The 23431-nt window shown below is 48.6% G+C and overlaps 1 protein-coding gene across 23 annotated transcripts in view; it reads left to right on the top strand.

Annotated features, from left to right (window-relative positions):
- The window catches only part of ARVCF (ARVCF delta catenin family member), a 493848-nt gene that overhangs the window by 339528 nt on the left and 130889 nt on the right, over window positions 1-23431 (top strand). For 20 of the 23 annotated variants that reach the window (XM_053279337.1, XM_053279338.1, XM_053279344.1 and 17 more), the window contains one exon: window positions 2779-2937. In XM_053279337.1, the coding sequence (XP_053135312.1) occupies window positions 2779-2937 (159 nt within the window). Of the gene's footprint in view, window positions 1-2778; window positions 2938-2963; window positions 3055-10768; window positions 10843-23431 lie in introns of those variants that run through there. The other 3 variants (XM_053279357.1, XM_053279358.1, XM_053279359.1) reach the window with 3 other exon arrangements.

Below are 23431 nucleotides of genomic sequence, written 5' to 3'. Positions count from 1 at the left end.
AGCGAGACAGAAAAAGGTTCTCCTGCCCTCTTGCTTTAAAAGAAGAGGGAAAGAGGGCAGAAAGGGTGTTTGCACGGGGGCAGAATGGGTGGCCCTGTCTCAGGTGCACAGAGCCGCCAGTTAAAAATACTGGGCGGGCGGTGTGTGTGTGTGGTGTGTGTGTGTGTGGCGGGGGGCAGAATCTCCATCCATCACTTCAATTAGCATTGGCAACCCTAGTACATAAATGGTCTGAAGCTCGCCACGGGAGCATTATGGGTACCAAAATAAAATACCTTGGGGAGCGGTTTTTACCAGCAGACAATGAACATGGGAATCCAGCCAGTGTTTGCAGGTGTGCCTAGGAGACGAGGAGCATGTGGCGTACACTGGAGACCTCACAAGGGTAATGAGGGACAATTTCTAAATCAGGTTTGAATGATGGGTGTCCTTGAAAACGAGAAGCGACTTGGAGAGCGGGCCCCGGGTGTTTCCTGGAGCTGAAATGCAATATCTTTATTGAAATGTCACCGACTCTGCAGAAGGCGAGATCTTGGCGGTGAAGCAAGTCGCAGCTACGCTCGCCACCTGTGTAGGAGCGCTTTCGTTTCCGTGGGTTGGCTTCCCAGTGGAACTGCGGGAGAGATACACTGATTGGCCCACCACCCAGTTCTCAAAGCACTCAGTGACCGTCTGGATTGCTGTTCTTAGTTGGCTGTTCATTGCCTCTTTTAATTGCTGCCCTTCAGAGTGCCTCCTTAACGGGGCGGGGGGTGGGAAAAGAGGCCAGCTTACTGAAGGTTCGAAGGGGTTGCTCTTCATGACTTGTGGCTTGCCCAAAGGCTTGGAGTCGGGAAGGGTACTCCGCTATTCTCAGCATCCAACAAAGGGCATGTGCAGGGCCAGCCCAAGAATTGGGGGTGACCCAGGAGAAGCCACCCCCCTGACCCCTTCGCCTGCACGGGTGGGCGCTTCCTGTCGGGCCCACACTGGCGGGGACCAACACAAGGAAGCAGTTGTTCACACAGTGCACAATTAATCTGTGGGATGGATGGATGTATTCGATTTCTGTACCGCCCTTTCAAAAATGGCGCAGGGCAGTTTACACAGAAATAATGAATGAATGAATGAATGAATAAGAAAGATGGACCCCTGTCCCCAACGGGCTCACAGTCTAAAAAGAATTCTTTGCCACAGGATGTGGTGATGATGGCCACCAGCTTGGATGGCTTGAAAAGGGGCTTAGACAGATTCACGAAGGACAGGTCTATCAACGGCCACTAGTCTGGTGGCTGTGGGCCACCTCCAGCCTCAGAGGCAAGATGCCTCTCAATACCGGTTGCAGGGGAGCAACAGCAGCAGAGGGGGCATGCCCTCAACTCCTGCCTATGGGTTTCTGAGGGGCATCTGGTGGGCCACTGTGTGAAATGGGATGCTGGACTAGGTGGGCCCTGGGCCTGATCCAGCAGGGCTATTTTCATGTTCTTAACGTGCAAAGGAGCAGTGCAAGGCTCTAGTAAAGTAAAGCAGGCCATCAAGTTGACGTTGACTCCTGGCAGTGCAGCCAAAGTCAGGCCAGGACCCTCCTTTGGATGCTGGTCGACAGGCAGATCTTCCCAGAGCCCTCCTGAGGACTAGTGTAGTGTGGAGGCTGGAGAGTCCGACGACGATCAGGGAGACCTGGGTTCAGATCCCCACCCTGCCATGAGGTTTCCTGGGGGGTGGATCTTGGGCCACTACCATCTTTCAGGCTGACTCATCTCTCAAGATGGTTAGGATCAAACTGGGCAAGGAGGATGTTTCCAAAGGAACTGCTGATGTGAAGTCCAAGTGGTAATGGATGCAAGTGATTCTATCTGCAAGATGCTCTGCAGCCTGGTCACAATGGGCCACAGAAGTGTGCTCTGGCCACTGGAGGAGCAAGGTGTAAAAGGCCACCCAGAAAAGCTTTGCTAGACAGCTCTCTACCAGTGCAATGGTGGCAGAGGAACTCATTGTTGTGGCTGCCGCTATTCCCACAGAGTGGGCCCGAAAGTGGTGTTGCTTTTCAACAGGTGATGGTCCACATCTCACTACTTGGGTGTATACAGGGTTTGTTGTTGAATGGGAGACTGGATGTGTGAGCACTGTAAGATATTCCCCCTCAGGGGATGGAGCTGCTCTGGGAAGAGCAGAAGGTTCCAAGTTCCCTCCCTGGCAGCATCTCCAAGATCGGGCTGAGAGAGACTCCTGCCTGCAACCTTGGAGAAGCTGCTGCCAGTCTGTGAAGACAATACTGAGGTAGATGGACCAAGGGTCTGACTCAGTATATGGCAGCTCCTTATGTTCCTACACTTGGTTTGTGCTGCTGCTTAGAAGGTGGAGTGGGAGCAGGGTTCCCTCCCTCCCTCCCTCCCAGGAGCCCAGAGCACTGTACGTGGTTATGTTTCCTCTCACAACCACCACCCTGCGAGGGAGGTTAGGCTGAGAGATAAGTGACTGGCCCAGAGGCACCCAGCAAGTCTCATGGCTGAAGAGGGATTTGAACCCACGTCTCCCCAGTCTTAGTTGGGCCCTGCCCACTGGCCCTCGCTGCAATGATACCGGGGGGCGGGGCGGGGGGGGCTAATGGCCCAACTGGAATCAGCACCTTTCTGAGCAGCCCAAGCATTGGCCCCTAGTCCAGTGGAGCGGAGGCGATCCTCTCCCCGGGATTCCTCCCCTCGGCTGGAGCGTCCCCCAACCGTAACCTGTGATTTCAGGCTCCACCGGTCAAGCTCCCTACCCAAGTGTTAACCCAATCCCTCCTTCTTCCTTCAGGAGCAAAGCCCCAGCAACCAGACGTCTATAGCAATGATGCAGGAGCCCCAAGAAATGGTAGAGGAGACTGTTACCGTGGAGGAAGATCCAGGCACCCCGACCTCTCATGTCTCTATTGTGACTTCAGAAGATGGAACCACGAGGAGGACTGAGACCAAGGTAGGCATGGAAGCTGTTGGCCTTGCTCCATCAAGGAAAGGGAGAACGGGGAATCTCTAGGGTTGCCAGGTCCCCCTGGAGGGTTTTCAGGCAGCAGGCTTTTACCGTGAGTTCACTGTGAGTTTGAAGTTGCCCCCAAAAACCGATGTAAAAAGTGGATTTTTCTTAAAACCCTGGATATAAACCAGGCTACACCCTAACGCGCTGTGAAAAACCTGAATTGTGTGTGAAATACCCCCTGATAACTCATAGGGTCTTGGGGTAAATCTGGCTGATATGTGAACGTACCCCCTCCATTCTGGAGGAGATGCAAACGAAAAGCTGTCTGTGAAAAACACCCTGAGGCATGAAGTTTCTAGGTTTTAGCCTTCTCCTTAATGTCTCCAAGAGAAGTTGTCAAATCCCAAAGGGACGGGCTATTTTCTCCTTGGCTGGAAAGCTTTTTTTTTTAAAAAGCCCAGTTGCAGGATATCCAAAACTTATGGCTCCATTCGCAACTGCAGGGGTTGGAGTAAAAGTAGGTTCGTTGATAAAAGGGAGAAAAAAGGCCAATACCTAGGAAGAAAGGGAAGCTTATGCCGGCAAAGAATTCAGGGCTTTGAATGAATTCTTGTGAGTGCTCAATGGTAAAATCGTTATCCAAGGCCAGAGTTTTCATTAAAATGTATCTTAAAGGAATAAAAAAGTATGGCTCGATAAAAAATATGATTTTCTATACACATTTTTTAAAAGCAGTTGTTTCTAAATGATGTGACCTCTTGGTGCCTTTGGTACAGGCCCGGCTGATAAACAGAACTCAGCATGTTAAAATATATAAGAGAATTGCCGCTCTCATCACTGAGAATGCAGCAGCAGCCACTTGAGAAATTGACATGGCCAGTCACTAGGTTCTAGTAGCAGGTGAATAGATGAATTGGGGGGAAAGAAGATACACACTGAGTGCATTTGGAGCAGATGCACCCAGGAAAAAGCTCTTTGGAGAAACTGTTCTGGCTCCATAAATTGGCTTTGTCACTGTATAAAAGCAATCTGAATATCATTTATTTTGTGCAAATGCATTACTGGCAATTTTATAATGTTTGAGTTGTTGTTAGGTAACTACATCTCTCCCAGTTTACCTCTCTATAAAAGCTTTCATCATTTTTGTCAGATTCTTCTTCGGAGAATTACGATGTATAAGGAGTTAATTGGGGTTTTGTTTTGTTTTTTTTAAATTTTGCCACCTTTTTTCCTTTCTAAATTATCAGTGTTATTTGATTTTGTTGGGTAACCTTTTAACTTCTCTGATATTGATCAGTTGTGTTGTGCTGGTAATTTTTTTGATATTGCTTGTTTTTTTTTTTTAAAAAAAGAGCGAAACCATGACTGAAAAAAGAGGGGAAACCTAATAAAAGGCATAGATTGAGACATACAGTTTCGACTCGGCTAAGAAAAAGAATATGACTGTGAGGGGAAATTGAGTACATAGCTCGTTTCTACAGAAAGACACTCCATGGTGCATCATGCACGGTCTTGGTTGTTGGTCTGGTTAGTATGCAAGATTTGTAAAGTGAGGAGATTGGAAGACATCTCCTTTTCCTTTTATGTTTCCTGAAGTAGATGCAGCCGGTCTGTCTGCAGGGTTATAGCTGACTGCCTTTGCAAGGTGGGGTAACCAGATTTCCAGGTGAAGCTCCAAAAGATGTGAAGGGGGGAAACAGTGAGCAGGCGTGCCCTCTGAAAAAGCTTAGCATGTGGGGGGCTTCACATCGCAGCACACATCCTTTTAGATATCCTAGTCCCAGACTGTTTATCAAAATCCCTCCATGCCAGCATCTCAGGTTGCCAGCACTTATCCCCGACTAGTTTTATATTGAAAATTAGTTGGCAGGTGGGATGTAAAACCCTGTGGCCGGAACCACCATTCTCTGCACATTTTCGTCCCTTGGGTTTGGCATCTTGGGAACATACCCCTCAGCAAGTTAGATGTGACTATGGAACCCTGGGAGTTGTGGTCCTGTGAGGTTGGCCGGTTGATTAAGAATGAGATGTTGCCGATATTTTATGGAAATCCACACATCTAAAGGATAATGTTGATGTGGCCTGGTGAAAATGCTTAGGGGTGGAGTCTACTGTGGGGTGCCACCACTAAGAAGACTCTGTCTCTGATAGCTACCTTCCTAACCTCTGGAGATGGGGGCACCCCAGAAAACAACCTATACTGAAGATCTCACCTGATCGGAGATGTGATTTGTTTGTATATCCTGGTCCGAGACTCTTACGAAACTGCAGAATGGCCAGTTTCTCTCCTTGGGAGTCTGAAATGCAAGGGTGTCATAGTTCAGATGGTTTCCGAATGGGGGTCAATTTGTATGAATTGAACTGAAAAGTGCCCTTTGTGCAGCTGTGTGTCTGACAAACTATATTTTGCTCTTTGATTCCAAGGTTATAATTTTATGGTGGATTGGGTAGCACCAAAGCAGAAATTATGCGTGGAGGAACTGGAGGATTAGACCTGGTGAGACAGTGCAAACACTTTCTTTTTTAGAAAAAGGAAAACTCTTTGTGGTTCATCGTTTTTTTAAGGCTGCAAGTGAAAGCTTGCACGTAGATGCAATGGAAGGCAGATATGGCCTTAACAGGCATTGCATTTCATGAAAATAGCAGAGGCCTCTTTCGCACTCTTAACTGTTAGATAAAAGGACAGGAGTGTGGATGATAGTTTGCCGAGAATAGTCATGCAATTGATAAGCAACATGTTTTCCTTCATAGTTATCAAAAGTGAAATGTATGCACTACCTGCTATCTTTCCCCAGTAAATGAACAGTGAAACCTTTTACAAGAACAGCAAGCTTCTTATTTAGCACAAGGGGGGAAATGTGCAATATATAATGAGCTGGAGAGTTGGAATTAATTTACATATTTTAGCTATAGGTACTTAACGAAAGCTGGGTATCTTTTTTAAAAAAAACACACAATGTACGTGCAACACCCCCAAATGGTGTTCTCTCTCATTTTTTTCATCTGTAGGTAGAATGAGTTTTGTTCAGGGCGGCAGTATCCAGGCAGTGTGTTTCAGAGTGGGGCCCTGAGTGGGATCTAAAATTAACTGAGCGGGCATCAAAAACCACGTGAGCGCGTGCACATGCGCACAGCTTAGAGGGAACACTGCCCCCAAGCGCCTAAATAATCAGATAAAATAAAAAGGAATCTTGTGGAACCTTAAAGACTATGGACCGGAGTAGGCCATGTCTGGCTCTCCAGATGTTGCTGGACTACAACTCCCAACATCCCCAGCTGTAAAAGATTGTGGCTGAGGCTGACGGGAGTTGTAGTTGAGCAACATCTGGAGAGCCGCACATGGCCTATCCCTGCTATAGACGAACCTAATTATGGTGGCATAAACTTTCACAAACTTCATCAGAGGCTTCAGTGAACTAGATTGGCTCTAGTCTAGTCCACGAAAGCTTCGGCCACACAGGGTCAGCCCGCCTATGCAGTGACCTGAAGCGAGCTACGCTGGGTGGTAAATTTGGGGAGGTGGCAAATTCCTGCCTGCTAACTCACCAGATTGGTAAATACCATTACCACTGAGAAGAAGAGAGGAGACACTCTAGCCCAATGCCCGACTCTTCCCTCTACTTCCTCTTCTACTCTGCCAGAGGAGAGGAGGCTCTCTGGCCCAGCATTCTCCTCTCTCCTCTACTTCCACTTCTGCTCTGCCAAAGGAAAGGAGGATAGATAGATAGATAGATATCTTTATTTCGGTCATTGACTGTTGGAGAGGAGGTCATTGGAGTTGACGGTGAGGTCACTGACTGGAGGAGAAGAGGTCCAGCGGAGAGGAGGATGGATGGATGGATGGATGGATAGTTAGAGAGAGAGAGAGAGAGAGAGAGAGAGAGAGAGAGAGAGAGAGAGAGAGATCTTTATTTCGGTCATTGACTGGAGGAGAGGAGGTCCAGAGGAGAGGAGGATAGATAGATATCTTTATTTCGGTCTTGACTGGAGGAGAGGTGGTCACTGGTGATGACGGTGAGGTCATTGGAGGTCATTGACTGGAGGAGAGGAGGTCCAGAGGAGAGGAGGATAGATAGATATCTTTATTTTGGTCTTGACTGGAGGAGAGGTGGTCACTGGTGATGACGGTGAGGTCATTGGAGGTCATTGACTGGAGGAGAGGAGGTCCAGAGGAGAGGAGGATAGATAGATATCTTTATTTTGGTCTTGACTGGAGGAGAGGTGGTCACTGGTGGTGACGGTGAGGTCATTGGAGGTCATTGACTGGAGGAGAGGAGGTCCACAGGAGAGGAGGATAGATGGATATCTTTATTTCGGTCATTGACTGGAGGAGATGAGGTCATTGGAGGTGACGGTGAGGTCATTGGAGGTTATTGACTGGAGGAGAGGAGGCTAGATAGATCGATAGATTGATAGATATCTTTATTTTGGTCATTGACCAGCAATAGAGGAGAGGGGGCTCTCTGTCCCAGCATTCTCCTCCCTCCTCTACTTCCACTTCTGCTCTGCAAGAGGAGAGGAGACTCCCTGTCCCAGCATTCTCTTCGACTTCCTCGACTTCCACTCTGCCAGTTCTCTGGGTTGCTGCTGTGGGAAAGAGGTGAGGAGCCTCTCTGGCCCAGCATGTTCCTCTCCTCTACTTCCTCTTCTGCTCCTTCCCCCTCCTTGGAAATCCTGCCCACCTGCTACCTGGGAGTAGCTCATCACCACCGCCATGCTGCCAGGTCAGGGGATGTGCAACAAGGGACAGGTAATGCCCCTTCTATTGTCCTGCTCCAGGTGCTACAATAAATGTGCCGGGTCCTTAAGGTGTCACCGGATTCCATTTTGTGTATGCTGTAACAGGCTGGCTATCCCTCTGAAATTTGATGGTCAGATTTTTGATGAAATAGAAATGCTATTTACCTAGCCATTTACTCCGCTAATGTGAATGCAATTCACATTAGCTGAGTAATACTCCGCTAATACTCCGCTAATGTGAATACAATTTTCTGCCACACTTTCAGAATGGATGTCTCTCTTCATTAGGCACAGACGCCAAGCATGTGGCCGGTTGCTTAGCAGCCATTCAGGTGCTGTTTGTTCCTCTCCCCCCCCCCACCCCGCTGTTGTAATGGACACCTGGACAAATAGGAAACCCTGCAGGGAAGAGAAGCCTTCGAAGTGACAAGAGTGAAGTCCTAGAAATCTGGATTTATGGCACAGCGGGGAAATGCGTGACTAACAAGCAGAAGGTTGCCGGTTTGAATCCCCGCCGGTAGTATATTGGGCAGCAGCGATCTAGGAAGACGCTGAAAGGCATCATCTCACACTGCGCGGGAGGAGGCCATGGTCAACCCCTCCTGGATTCTACCAAAGCAAAGCACAGGGCTCTGTGGGTGCCACGAGTCGACACCAACTTGACGGCACACTTTACCTTAGGAACCAGCAGTCACTAGCTAGGAGTCATTGCTGAGGGTCAAGCTGTGAACCAGAGAATGGCACGAATTTGAATCCAAGAGCCATAATAATCCAGCCAGATCCCAAAAAGGTTTGTGTTGCCCCAGCCACAGCTTTTATAGGTGGCCATGGCGATGGGAAGCCATCGTCCAGCAAGGTGCGTGAAACCACTCTAGAACCTGGGGATGCTTTCTTGGTATGCTCTGAGTCTTAAAAGCTCTCACACTGGAGCACAAAGTCCTAGATCTTTGGGTTCATGGATCTGGTCCTGGTAACTTCTGTGATCCATGAGATGGTCCAGTCCTTGAATTTATGTCAATGGTGACTTGTCTTGTAGATGTGGGCCTCCTCCAGCCCCGGAGGTACGATGCCTCTGAATCCCAGTTGCAGGGGAGCAACAGCAGGAGAGAGGGCATGCCCCTTTCAACTCCTGCCCTGTGGGCTTCCAGCGGCATCTGGTGGGCCACTGTGTGAAACAGGGTGCTGGACCTTATAGGCTTTGTGGGCCCGATCCAGCAGGGCTGTTCTTATCTGTGGGCTCCCTTTGGGGACCAAATGCTAGCAGTGTCTCACTCCAACCCTCCTTGGTTTGTTGATGTTTGGCAGAAGCCGGCCACAATCACCGCTGTTTCCCAAAACTGGAGCAACCGAAGGGACTGTAGCTGACCTCCTGTGGCCTCAGGCGTCCACCAGCGTGTCTGCTTTGGGTGCTCCAGCCATTACTCGGTCAGCTTGACAATGTCCAGTCTTGAGACTAACGGAAATGGTGTTGTTGAAAGAAGACAGGCTCCTGTAGTTGACGGACTCCATCAGATGCAGGCGTGGACCTGGGAGGAGAGCTCTGACCTATTAGAAGGGACCCAACTTTGCGGTAGCAGGCATAAATTGTCACCTTTGCTAAGCAGGGTCCACTCTGGTTTGCCTTTAGATGAGTAGCTACATGTGAGTGCTGTCTGCTGCAAGATATTCCTCTAGCGGATGGGGCTGTAGCTCAGAAGTAGAGCATCTGCTTTGCCTGCAGAAGGTCCCAAGTTCCCTCCCTGGCAGCATCTCCAGGAAGGGCTGGTAGAGAGACTCTTGCCTGCAACCTTGGAGAGCTGCTGCCAGTCAGAGTAGATAGTATGAAGCTAGATCAGGGCTGCTCAACTTTACCCCCTCCAGCTGTTTTTGGACTACAGTTCCCATAATCCCCAGCCACAGTGGCCAATAGCCAGGGATTTATGGGAGTTGTAGACCAGCATCTGCAGGAGGGCCGAAGGTGAGCAGCCCTGAGCTAGATGGACCAAGGGTCTGACTCACTAAGACTGCATCCTCTCTTCCTATGTCCCTAAAATAACAGTAGTTCCTGTACCCTCAGCTTTTTAAAACCTGCAACCACTTGGACTGGAAATTTTATTGTCTGTCTGCATTCGTAATGTATTTTTGTCATTTTTTGTCATTTTAACCAGCAGTGTTCTCTCTAATTTTTTTCGTCTGTGTGCGGAATGAGTTTGGTCCTGGATGGCAGTATCATGGCAGTGTGCGCGCATGTGCTTTCAGAGTGGGGCCTCCCTGATTCAACCTGAGCGGGATCTAAAATCCATTGAGCGGACATCAGAAAATGTGTGAGAGTGCACACATGCGCACGCCTTAGAGGGAACAGTGCTTACCAGGCGATTGGAAATATTTTGTTGACAGATTAGAACTCAAACCTGCCATCTTTGTTGGCAGGATAGAAATCAGAGAGAACTTTTGCAGTGGCCGAATTCCGTGCCACCGTTTGTATAATAAGATGTAACTCCCTTAGCAAGTAGCAGAAGGCAGAAAGAGAATTATTTACATTGTTGTAATGTGTGTGGGGGTGTGTGTGTATGTATTTATTTATCTATATAATTAATTCTCTTAGCCGGTGCGTGTCCTGAGGAATTTGGCGGCGGAACTCTCGCGACACATTGCGAGAGTTCCTGGGCCCGCCCAGCTGCGAGAGTTGAGATGAGAGGGGGAAGGGAAAATGGCGGCGGTGTGAGCAGGCCGCAAAACGGCCAGAGGAGGTGGCCTCGGCTTGGCTGACTGCTGGGATGCGGCAGCGGCGGGACAGCCTGGCCTATCCAGGCCAGGCCGTCCCAGGTATGGAAGAGGTGGTGGCGATGGCGGCCCAACCTGGTGGTGGGAGGTGGCAGGGCGGCCTGGCCTGGCCAGGCCGTCCCAGGTATGAAAGGCGACGGCGTGACCGAGCGGGAGGCGAAGGCGGCAGGACGGCCTGGCCTGGCCAGGCCTTCCCAAGTATGAGAGGTGGCGGCGGCGTGACCGATCAGGAGGTGGAGGGATGGCCTGGCCTGGCCAGGCCATCCCAAGTATGAGTGGCGGTGGCGGCGGGAGGTGGCGGGACGGCCTGACCTGGCCGTCCCAGATATGGAAGAGCCACTGGAGGCAGGAGGCATCAGAGGCCGGGATCAGAGGGAAACTTTTCGACCCGCCGCTGCCCAGGTAAGAAGAGAGTCTGGGAGGGGACTGGAGGGAGGGGGCAAAGAGAGTGGGGCAGGAGGGAGGGGGAGGGGGGCAAAGACAGTGGGGCAGGAGGGAGGGGGCAAAGAGAGTGGGGACGGGGCAAGAGGGAGTGGGGCAGGAGGGAGGGGGAGGGGGCAAGAGAGTGGGGCTGGAGGGAGGGGGGAGGGGCCAGGAGAGAGGGAGAGGGGGGCAAGAGAGAGTGGGGCGGGGGGAGGGGCGGGGGCAAGAGAGAGTGCGGCTGGAGTGGGGGAACAGCACGCCCCCAGAGAGCGCATAGATGCTCTGTGCGGGTTGGCTAGTTTAGCATATTTCTCTACCGCCCAAAACTTACGTCTCTAGGCGGTTTACAACAAAATAAAAACAGAAAGTAAAACATTGGTTAAAACAAAAACAAAAAGTTTAAAACATCACAACAATGTATTGCCAGTGTGTAGCCTTGTATTGTTTTTAACTACTGACTGTTTTACTTGCCCGCTCAGTCCTCCCAGTTAGCTGACCTATTTTACACATCTTGTTTTAGCCACTTTATTTTACGTTCCTCTCCGCTTCTTTATTTTGCCTTTTATATTCTCTGTTCTTATCCTTTTAAATATCCTTTTAAATATAGATGCTTTCAATTATGGCTATCATCTCATTGATTTTACAGTCTTGCTTTTATTTCTCTCTCTCTATTTCAAGGTGCAGTCGTTTTAAAGGTAAAGTATGCCGTCGAGTCGGGGTCAACTCCTGGCACCCACAGAGCCCTGTGGTTGTCTTGGGTAGAATACAGGAGGGGTTGACCATCGTCTCTTCCCACGCAGTGTGAGATGATGCCTTCCAGCATCTCTTTTCATCTCAGATTCGGTCCCCAAAGGGAGCCCACACCTAAGAACAGCCCTGCTGGGTCAGGCCCAAGAATGCCCATCTAGTCCAGCACCCTCTTTCACACAATGGCCCACCAGACACCTCCGGGGAGCCCACAGGCAAGAGGTGAGGGCATGCTCTCTATCCTGCTGTTGCTCCTCTGCATCTGGTATTGAGAGGCATCGTGCCTCAGTGGCTGGAAGTGTCCTATAGCCACCAGACTAGTAGCCAATGTTAGATCTGTCCTCCATGAACTTGTCTAAGCCCCTCTTAAAGCCATCCAAGCTGGTGGCCACCACCACATCCCACGGCAAAGAATTCCTTAGATCAATGCTGCACTGTGTCAAAAAGCACTCTTGCTCTCCGCGTGCCAAATATAAGAGAACCACCACTTCAAAAGGCTCGTCTTTTCTCAGCAGGGGATGATGGGAGTTGTAGTCCAACAACTCTTGGAGGACCGGAGTTGTGCAGCCACCGTTTAGACTTGGAGCGTACCGGGTACCTTGGCTCCAAGCTTCTTTTAACTTGCAGGTCAGGTTTCCTGAGCCGGCACTGAAAGCCTTGCCGTAAGGTGGAAATGCTAGATATTCCTATGCAAAGTTCCTACCGGGTGCTTTCCCCGCCATACCTGCTGTTTGAAGATCATATGGAAGGCTAATTAAAGTAAATAGCCTCGGCTCAGAGGCAGCCGAACTTGCCTTCCGCTTTCCTCTTCTCCAAGCCCCGATTGCCGGGAGGCAACATAAAGGGAAAGATTGGTGGCGGCGGCGGGGGGAGAGCAAATTGAACAGTTGCCATTCTGGGCAAGAGCGAGCCAGTCTCTTTTCATGTCACTGTTTTTTTGTTTTTGTTCTTAAAAAAGGCTTAATTGCTCTCCCAGCGCCTCTTTTTGCTCTCTTGCCAAACATACCTTGCTGGCTGCAACCCTGCATCTCATTCAGAGCACAAAGGAGCACCCCCTGCTCATCGTCTTGGAAGCCAACACGGGAGCATGTTTAAACAAGTCAGGTCACCTTGGGCAGGCAAGGCACAAGCCGCCGTAAGTTCCCAGCAGAGGAGCACTGCGGCAAATGAGAAGGAGCCCCTCCGTCAGCGGCTGAGATGCTCTTAATAACATCAGCCGGGTGAGATCTGGTCTTTTTGACGTGTCTCTCTTTTTGGGGCCTTCTCTCCCTCTCTCCTCTGGATCTTTATCACAGCCCCGATCTTGCTGCAGTGAAATCATATTTAGTTGTGTGTGTTTTCCCGTCCCCTCGCCTGCCAAGAGAGTTGGGGACCTGCTTGGATTGGCACAAACGCTTCGCCAGCTCACGGTGTGGGCTTTTATCGCTCCGGAATCCCTGCCTTTGCGGCGTGCGCCCCATTCTGAAGCCCATGTCCACTGTGGGTTTGTACCTAGCCGATCCGAAAGTTGTGGGGCCCAGCAGGAGGAATCTCCAACCATCGGGCAGCCATCTCTGGGGAGTGCGGAGCCCTGTGTCAGGGCCAGGAGAGCTGGGCGGACAAGGAGGAACAAAACAGGAGCTGGAGCCAGAGCTTGGAAGCTGGATGGACAACCAGGAGGAAAGTGTGTTCCGTCAGCACGCTGGGATCGGGGACTAGCCAAGCCTAGCAGACCAGGACCAAGTGCCCTTGATAATCAGACCAACTTACTAGGGACAAGGAGCTCTTATATCCTTCCTATTGCAAAAGGAGGAGAACCGGCCATGTGGTAGCATTGCACGAGTTGGCCCTTTTGCTAAGCAGGCTCCACCTTGGTTTAAATTTGCACGGGCGACTACACGTGGATGCTGTGAGATATTCCCCTTTCATGGATGGGGCCATAGCTCAGTGGAAGAGCATCTGTCTGCTTTGCATGCAGAAGGCCCCAGCTTTGCTCTCTGCTGGCGGCATCTCCAGATTCTGGCGGCATCTCGGGTTGGGAAAGACCCCTGCCTGTAACCTTGGAGAGCCACTGCCAGTCAGTGTAGACAGTCCTGAGCCAGATGGACCAAGGGTCTGACTCGGCAGAAGGCAGCTTCCTCTGTTCCTGTCAGTCTTGATGGGCCAGCAGCTCAGGGCTTGAGGACTCAACAGCTGCTGCAGTGCAGCAAGCCGCCACAAGGGGCAGCGTCCACGGAGTCTCAACCTGAGCCCTGGTGACTTCTGACACCCAGGGAGAATCTCAAGCTCTCTTGCACATGGTGCCAGAATCAAAGAGGCTTCCATTTCTTCTTGACTCGATGAGATTTTTTTTTGCTATTTGCTCAGCTCTGCATCACCAGTCACATCCAGGTTCTTCCCCCTGCCTCTGCAAATTATTACCCCACCAGACTCCCCATCCCCAGTATCTGCTGCCTGTAAAGCCCCTTGCCTCCTAGAATCCTCCCCACTGAGCCTCAGGGTCTGAAGGCTCCGGAGGTCTGGCCACCCCAGGAGAAAGGGACTTCTGAGTGGAGATGCATTACTGTTAAGGTGCTACCTCATAGGAACATAGGTGGCTGCTGTATGCTGAGCCGGACCATTGGTCCATCTAGCTCAGTATTGTCCTCGCAGACTGGCAGCGGCTTCTCCAAGGCTGTAGGCAGGAGTCTCTCTCAGCCCTCTCTTGGAGATGCTGCCAGGGAGGGAACTTGGGACCTTCTGTATGTAAGCAGACAGGTGCTCTTCCCAATGTGGCCCCATTCCCGAACGAGAATATGTCACAGTGCCCATGCACGTGGTTTCCCATTCAAATGCAAACTAGGGTACACCCTGCTTAGCAAAGGGGACAAGCCACCTTAAGTGGCGCAGCGGGGAAATGCTTGACTAGCAAGCAGAAGGTTGCCGGTACGAAGGTGCTGAAAGGCTATCATCTCATACTGCGCGGGAGGAGGCCATGGTCAACCCCTCCTGTATTCTACCAAAAGAAAACCACAGGGTTCTGTGGGTGCCAGGAGTCGAAATCGACTTGATGGCATACTTTACGTTACCCTGCCTGACCGCTGTCCATCCCTGCAAGAATTGTACTGCTTCGGTCATGGCATCAGGGTGACAAATCCTGTCTTCAAATCAGTGCAGTCCAGCCTGGGACAGGGGATAGGCAGAGATGTTCATGCACGGAGATCCCTAAAAGGAGGAGAGTTGTGGGGGTTTTGCTGCTACGCCCCTATCCCGCGGTATCTAATTCTGCCTTGCAGTTAGTGAGGCTTTTTGCTGATCCCAGGGAGGACCATTCCAGCATCTAACCGTTAAACCCTTTCCCAGTTTCAAACCGAAAATGGTTAATTCTCAGCATTTAGCCACAGGCCTTCTGTAACCCAAATAGTTGTATTACTTGGTGCAGTGTCTGAAATAGCTGCATTACTCAGTGATATCCTTCCCCCACTCTCAGGATTAGTATATGCTGCAGGACTGAGCCATACATTGTGAATATGTTCTGAGGAACTGGAGCTTCCCTTATAAGCGCCCAGGGACGCAAGTTTTGGGCGGAATAAAAATACGTCAAATAAATAATCAGTAAATTATGGACCAAGAAACCAATCCAGTGCCACATTCCATCTCTTGTTGCCCGTCTTTCCCCAGATTCCTGCCCGCCCTCCCCCCCTTACTGTCATCCTCTCCAACATTTCATGGGTGAAGATAGGGATATTCTTGTCGCACGCCAGTTCTCATACCAAGAATCTTTTTGTGATCCATGCATCCTCCACTATTATGTGTGGTTGAAGGCTTTTTGCTACCTGCTGTGTGTTCTGTTCCTTTACTGTTCACTAGCACAGCCTTCCGCTCATTTAAGAGCCGAGGGAGAGTTTTGTTCTTTGGGTGAAAGAACTTTCAGAAAAATGTAATTGTCCTACGGTGGGTTATCAGCAGTTCAAAACAGACCTCAGCTGATGGAGTAGGGATGAAATGCTGGGCTGTGCCCTGTGTGGTGCCTTAGTGCACATGCGCAGGCACGTAGCTGCATGTGCACTACGGATGTATCCCCGATATCAACCCTCTCTCGCCAGTGGCGCACCTAGGTCATGCCAAGCACAGTGGATACTGGGCCTCTCTGGCTGGCCCAGCACCCCTTGAGAACTGCGAGACACTCCAGCACACATGCGCAGTGGGAATCGAGTGACTTCTGTTTTTCAGGGGATCGTCTTAAATTCAGTGTCGTCGTCTCATCAATAGCAGTAGCAGTTGCCGGGGAACCAATTAGGTTCAGGACCATGCTGATGCTGTGGTTAACCCCTTCGACCCACACCACAGTTCTTGTGAAAATACCCCCTCCCAAAGCTGCCGCTTGTCACTAATTGCAGTTGGTGCCAGTAGCAGCTTCCCTTCTGGGGCAAAGGGCAGCTTGGAAAGGGGACATTTTTTTGTCAGGACCACAGTATAGGGTGGAAAGGTAAAAATAATAACAACTAGCTGGGCAGGGCGCAGAGCATCTGTGCCTCTAGTTCTCCCTTCTCGCCCACTGCCACCACTTTCTTTGCCTGCCCGCCCACCGCTGCCACCATTTTCTTACCCCCGCCATCTTTCCTGCTTTGCCTGCAAGCCTGTCTGCCGGTGCTTTCCTCTCCTGCTGAACTCTCGCGAGAGCTGCCACACATGGGATTAGCGACCGGTACGCCTTAGAGAGATAGATGGATAGATGGATAGATAATAAACCCTCCTTCTCTCTCTACAGTTTCAACCCTGCTCAGCTTCCCCCACTTGCAGTTTAAAGAAGCAGAAAGGAAACAAATGGCCAAACCACGACTTTTAACGGAATGTGCCATTCCACTCTTACGTTTAAGCTGAGTGTCTGGTATCCCCGGGCTCTTTTTGAAAAGCTCAGCCATTTTCAACTTAAGTGGCCATTGGGGAGAAAGGCCTGACCTTCCCATTTCATAGGCCTCGAAAGGGCCGTCTCCTTCATAGCCTCCTGTTAACAAGGTAATGGCTTGTACTTTTTTGGCCTGGTAATTTTACAGTCTATATGTCAAAAATAAGCACTCAGAAATGTCAAAATGCTTTTATCCTTGAGTGCTTCCTCCTTACCTATTTTCTGTTTTATGACACAGTTCTGACAAAATTCTCTCCGGTTTTGTCAGCTTCTATAAAATATTTAATTTATCTGAAGTATGGAAAGTGGCGGGGGGAGCCCTCTTTCTCAGGAATACAGAACCACTTAGTCAGATGGCTTCATTTGAACAAAGAAAACTGGATTCGGTCTTGAACAGTATTGCTATGTGTGCTTGCTCCACTGCTGAGGAATTAATATTGGTTTATAAGTTTTCTCATTCAATCATCCCAGTACTTAAAACTCACAGAGACGTGAGTTTGGGGCGGTATAAAAATATGTTAAACAAATAAATACTTAGGATGGGGAAGATAGGAGTGGAGAGAGGGTTGTATTAATTGTTTAAAAAAATTCTCTCTAGATCTTCCTTCTCACCTAAAGCATCTGTGGCAAGCTAGCACTATTTCTTTATTACATTTCTTCCACCCTTCCTCCAAGGAGCTCATCAGAGCAGTGTACAGAGTGCTCCCCTTTATTTTAGCTTCACAACAATCTTGTGAGGTAGGTTAGGCTTCGGGTGTTTCAGGCCTAAGCAAAGGGGCTAGATGGTGCATTTTCTTTTTTGATTTCTATGTTTATTTTATTTTATTTTATTTCATTCATTCATTCATTCATTCATTCATTCATTCATCTATCAAATTTGTACACCGCCCCAAACTTTTGTCTCTGGGCGGTTAACAATAGCATAAAACAAGTTAAAAACATATACAAAAAAACCCTAAAACAATTTAACCATTTAAAAATTGTTATCCTTTGGGATACTTCCTCCTCCCAACGCCCTCTCCTCTGATTCGCAGAAGGGAAAGCCAGAACCAGATTGAATCCGTTGGGGTCTCATGTTCAGACGGAACTCTGACCCCCACACTGGACAGGGACTTGGGGGGCTTGGCTGGTAACTTTGGGATCTGGGGTAATGTGAGGAGATCAGTGGATGTGAGCCGCCTACCTCCGTGGAAACAGATCTCAACCAGTGGGTTCAAGTGGAGTCAATATTGCCTCACCATTTATAGAGGGTGCAAGGGTCCAACTATTGAAAGATCTTGACTCCCCAAGTATTTAGCTGGACCTTTTATTGAACCAGGTGAGAATTCTCTCACGTTGGCAGAACCCCCGGCTCTGTGCGTGGACACACATTTTCTTAATTACTTAATGTATTTATGCATACGTATAAACATTTATATTCCGCTCTTCCTCCAAGGAGCCGATGTACATGTTTATCCTCACAACAATCCTGTGAGGTAGGTAAGACGGAGAGAGAATTGACTGGCTCTGAGTCACCTCGTGAGTCTCGTGGCTGAAGGGGGATTTCAGTCAGTCAATCAATTTTATTACCGCCACAGGCCCTACAAAAGACCCAAAAAAGCATGAAAACAAAATATTATACATCATAAACAGAATAAAACAGTAAGCTCCTATGATTTAGACTTTAAACAAGATCTTAATCTGATAGCAACATAAAAGAATTTCGCCCCCACTTTGGTGACCTCATTATTTTGGTCCTCAAGGCAGAAGTTCAAATAGAAGGGGTCGGCTCTTCCTGGAAACTGCTCTAACAAAGGGAATATAAGTCCTTTCCTGGTATCACAGTAAAGAGAGCAATATAACAACACATGCGAAACTGTTTCAGGGAGGTCTGCACCACAAGGGCATAAGCCAGAGTTTGGCAATCCCTTCTCAAATCTTGTTTCCAAAAGGGCTGAGGGCAGCACATTCGTACGGGCCCTAGTAACTGCTATCCTAAACTTGAAGGGGGATTTGAACTTGGGTTTCCGCAGTCTTATTCCAATACTCTAGCCACTACCTCACGCTGTCTCTCTCACACATGGATCCCTGGGCCTCCTTGGCATGTGATACCCTCAGGTAGTCTCCTCTTCCTTGCCCAGGTGGGAATGCTCCCTGGTCTCCATACTGCTGCCCTAGGTGGGCGTTGAGCCACCGGCTGGAGTGTTGTCCTGATAACAACCCAGCAGTTGGCAAGGGGGAAGGTTGCTGTCTGCATTGCCCTGACCCCATTCCTCTTGTTTTCTTTTTGTCCTGGGGTGCTGCCATTTCCCTATATTTAATCCGCCTCCTCTCATATTCCCATCATTTGCATAGGGCCATTACTGTTTCCTCTGATGTTCACATTAGCATCTCATTATACATGACATTTAAGACACAAATGTACCGACGAAGTATTTAGTACGTGATTTCAAGTTTCCGCCATTCTTGTAGATTGTTGACTTTTGCAGGGATCAATATTTAGAATTGCTATTCAGGAGTGAGTGACAAGAAACGTGTGTGTGTGTGTGTGTGTGTGTGTGTGTGTGTGGTTGCAACATAAATGCTTTCATTGTGGTTCTCCCACTTGGCGAAATGCAAAAGTCCCAAGTGGGTCTGGTGCTTAAGACCCTACGAGGCACAGGAGGGATTCATGTAAGCCTCGTATACATTTGTTCAATGAGAACGCATCTTCATAAAACTGCATTTTAAAAAATGGGAGATGATCAGCACAATCCCGTGCTTGTTCATTCAGAAGCAAGTCCCACTGAGTTAAATGGGGCTTACTCCCAAGTAAGCTGAAGCCTAAATTGCCCGCAGTAAAATGATCATTAACGACACATTACCACAACAGACCATGGAGGCCTCTGAAAGCACATTCAGCCGTCCACGATGGATTCTCATGTGGCTGCCTCCCTTGTGAACAGACTTGCCAACCAAAGAGGCTCTTTCTCGTGATGCTTGTCCAGACATCGTGCAGAATATCCCTTCTGCAAGCATCACACTTTTTGCAGCTGCAGCAGCAACTTAGCAAAGTGAACCCAGAAATTGAGCCCCGCTGAGAGATGGTATTTGGATGAGGTTTGACTTGTAGCAACTGTTGCTGGACCATCTCGGGGGAAACAGCTGGTACGGACACACTCAGAGAGTGCCCGCCTGATTGTACCATCTGTGTGTCGCGCAAGTGACAAAAGCCTCTTGTATGACTTTATTGGTGACAAGCGATGTTGCCAAATGTTATAATTACCTGGTTCGGAATGAGAATTTGCCTAGCTTGTCATGCTTGGATATATTACAAATAATCTCATTTCCCCCCAGAAATTTTGTTGCAGCTTAGAATGTGCAGTGGGATTCTGCACGTGTGCAGTATGTGCTTTTAAAGGTAAAATGTACCATCGATTTGGTGTCAACTCGTGGCAACCACAGAGCCCTGTGGTTATGTTTGGTAGAATACAGGAGGGGTTGACCATTGCCTCCTCCCGCGCAGTATGAGATCATGCCTTTCAGCATCTTCCTATATCGCTGCTGCCCAATAGAGTAAGTAAGTAAATTTATTACGGTCCGTAGACCAGCTTAACATTTAAAATAATACATTTATAATTTACAAAATATTCAAATTGCTAATACAAGCTCTACGAAGTTTGGATGCAACAAAACATAACTTGGCCACACTTTCCCATACTGTGGGAAACATACCAGCAGGGATTCGAACCGGCAACCTCTGGCTTGCTAGTCATTTCCCCGCTGTGCCATTAGGTGGCTTTTACACATTGCTTTTTAAAACACACATGCTTTTGCCTCTTTTTTTTTTTAAACATGTGCTTCTGCTTTAAGTTATTTTTGTCAAAGTCTTGGATACTAATCACAGCTCAGACAGAGCTAAGCAAATACCCTCAAAGGGTATTTTTAAGACTCTGGGGAACTGGGACAACTGCAAGGGAATCTCCAGAGTCTTGGAGGGGAAGGGATCTGTGGGCTTGTCTATGCTCCTCAACCAAAATAGCCTGCAAAAGCTTTGCTTTGTTGTTTTTAGTGTTTTCCAGTGATGCTCATAATTGCTGACCTAGTTCCGAATCATGGCGAGGGGGGTTCGCCCATTGCTATGGGCTACTCTTTCCCCGTTGTGGAGTTCCCTTTCAGAGCTGATGAGTTCCCATCCCTTAAGAGCCAGCTGGATTTATAGAGTTGCTGCTCCTTAAGAACCAATCTGGCGTCGTGGTTAACGTGTTGGACGAAGACCTGGGAGACCCAGGTTCGAATCTCCTCTGCGTGTTTTTGTGCCAGTCTTTCTTGCTTAGCGTCATCTGTTTCGCGGGGTGCTTGTGGGGATAAAAGGGACAGGGGGTCCACGCGCACCCGCCTCATGGACTGCTTGGAGAAAGGGTGGGGTGAAAATGAAGTAAACAAATAAGATAAGCCTCATCTTAAGCAAGCTTTGCCTTCTTGTATTATCTGAGCCGATCAGCCTCGTAGTGGAATGGGATTTGTTGGTGCTTATGCTCACTAGATTGATGTTTCTCAGCCCTGCATCACAGCAAAAAGGATAAAACACACAAACACAATGGTAAGAGGGGACAAACTAACAAACACCTTAGCCCTCCGGTGCCCAGCTTCAGTGGGCCGGTGTCTGGCTTACATGTCGTCCTTCGCCTGCATTTGGGTCCCAACCTACTTACTGGGGATTGGCAATATTGTTCCTGTTTACATGCCAGTGGCTGGGACCTGTTCCACGGACTCGCTGTCCAGACCAGAATCGATATTTCTTTGTCGTCTTCGAGTCCCTCTCTCGACATTGTAGCTGACCTAAAATAGTGTGCTTCAAAATGGGACCGGCGTGTCACATCCAGATCCGTGAAACCTGGCATGACAGTTCTGCGCGTGGCTCCCTTTCCTCTTCATTTACCAAAATGTTAAAAATAGACTCGAACTGCAGAGGAGAGACTAATTACCGATGAAAACCCCTCGGGATGCGGGGAGGTCTCTGCCGTTCTGAGGACAGTGGAGTTCGTGTCGGTAGCTGGCGCTGCCTCACTCGGATCGTGAGGCTGTTTAATTATTCTGCTGGTGGGGGGGGGACCCTGCCGTGCTGTTTTCACTTGCTTTGCAGGACCTCATTAGGCAGACGTATAATTTGCTCACAGATGTCTATGGGAAAAGTCACTTACTGTTTGGGTGGATTTTCCTTATTCCTTGCCCCTCTATTAATGTGCCAGACCAGAAGATGCCTATTTGGTCTTGCACTAAACAACACGCTCTGATTATTTTATGGTGACTTTCCTTTTCTTTTTCCGGTGGCTTGGCTAATCTGGGGAGTGATCAATATTTTTTAATCAGTTGCTGCAGGTCAACCTCTCTCTTTCTCTCTCTCTCTCAGTTTCTGAACCACTGAATGTGCCATGTGCAGATGAACGGATTGCCATGTCGGCTCCATGTAACATATCACCCTGGGACTACAGAGGAGCTGAGATTGGGTTCCCCTCTCTCCAAACACCTGTTGATTTGTAAAATGCAAAAACATTCTTTCTTGACTTGCTGAAGAAAATTTATTGATTTCCAGTAGCCTTTTGAATGGCACTAGAATTAGAACACCTCTGTTCTGCGCCTTTTATGGGCATGTCTTTAGTAGCAATAACAAATTCTTTCGTAGCAATAACAAAGAATTAGTTATTATTATTATAGGGCTCTGTGGAATGTTCTACTCCCACCCTGGGCGATACACTGAAGTGTTTTGATTAAAATTTATAAAGCCTCTCTGGGACTCAAGCCAATCTCTGTGGGACTGGGTGGGGGTTGGGGAGAGAAAAGGATGCCCCTTAGGATGGATTATCCTATATTGGTGGGCTACTGATTGTGACTCCTCTCCAAACATCTATTGCAAGTTGGGTTGTGATATAAAGATGGTCAGCATAGACTGGTTGTATTCACATAGATATAAGAAGAACACAAGAAGAGCCCTTCTGGATGAAGCCCAAGGTCTATCTGCATGATCCCCACTGCATGTTAAGGTCATCTGAAGAGGTCCGTCTCCAGTTACCACCAGTACGTCTGGTGGCAACTCAGAGGTGGGCTTTCTCTTTAGCCGCTCCTGGGCTGAGGAATGCACTCCCTGCAGAAATTCGTAATTTGGATTATTTATTGGCTTTCTGGAGAGCCCTTAAAACCTGTCTGTTTGGCCTGGCCTTCCAGGGTTTTTAAGTTGTTGTAAACGGTGTTAATGTTGTCACCTGGTTTTTCAGGGTTTTTAAATTGTTCTGATTGTTTAATTGTTGTTGTTTTATCGTGTTTTATAATCTCTGTTTTAACTGTTAATTGATTGTAATGGTTTTGTTTTAATTGTAAACCGCCCTGAGCCATTTTCGAAGGGCAGCATAGAAATTGATTAAATAAATAATAAACAATATCTAATCCAGCTTCTCCCCACCCCCAGTGGCCCACCAGATGCCTCTGGGAAGCCCCCATGCAGGAGTTGAAGGCATGCCACCCTCTCCTGCAACTAGTATTCAGAGGCATCCTGCCTCTGATCCTGGAAGTAGTCTATAGCCATCCAGACTAGTTGCCATTGATAGACTTGTCCTCCATGAATGTGTCTAAGCCCCTTTTGAAGCCATCTAAGCTGGTGGCCATCACTACATCCCGTCCTATGGAGAATTCCACAGATTAATTATGCACTGTGTAGAAAAAGGTACTTCTTTTTGTTTGTCCTAAATTTCCTGGCCAACAGTTTCATGGGATGGTCCCTGGTTCTAGTGGTGTGTGTGTGTGTGAAATTTCCCTTTCTCAGCTCTCTCCACACCATGCGCATAAGTTTATAATTCTGTCATGTCTCCCCTTAGTTGTCTTTTTTCCTAAACTAACCCCCCCCCCGATGTTGTAGCCTTGTGTTGTAAGAAAGGTGTTCTAGCTCTCTGATCATTTTGGTTGCCCTCTTATGTATCCTTTCCTTTTTGAGATGTGGTG

Source organism: Hemicordylus capensis, chromosome 15, assembly GCF_027244095.1.
Source record: "Hemicordylus capensis ecotype Gifberg chromosome 15, rHemCap1.1.pri, whole genome shotgun sequence".
Lineage (NCBI taxonomy): Eukaryota > Metazoa > Chordata > Lepidosauria > Squamata > Cordylidae > Hemicordylus > Hemicordylus capensis.
This window is presented reverse-complemented; position numbering and strand designations above follow the sequence as displayed.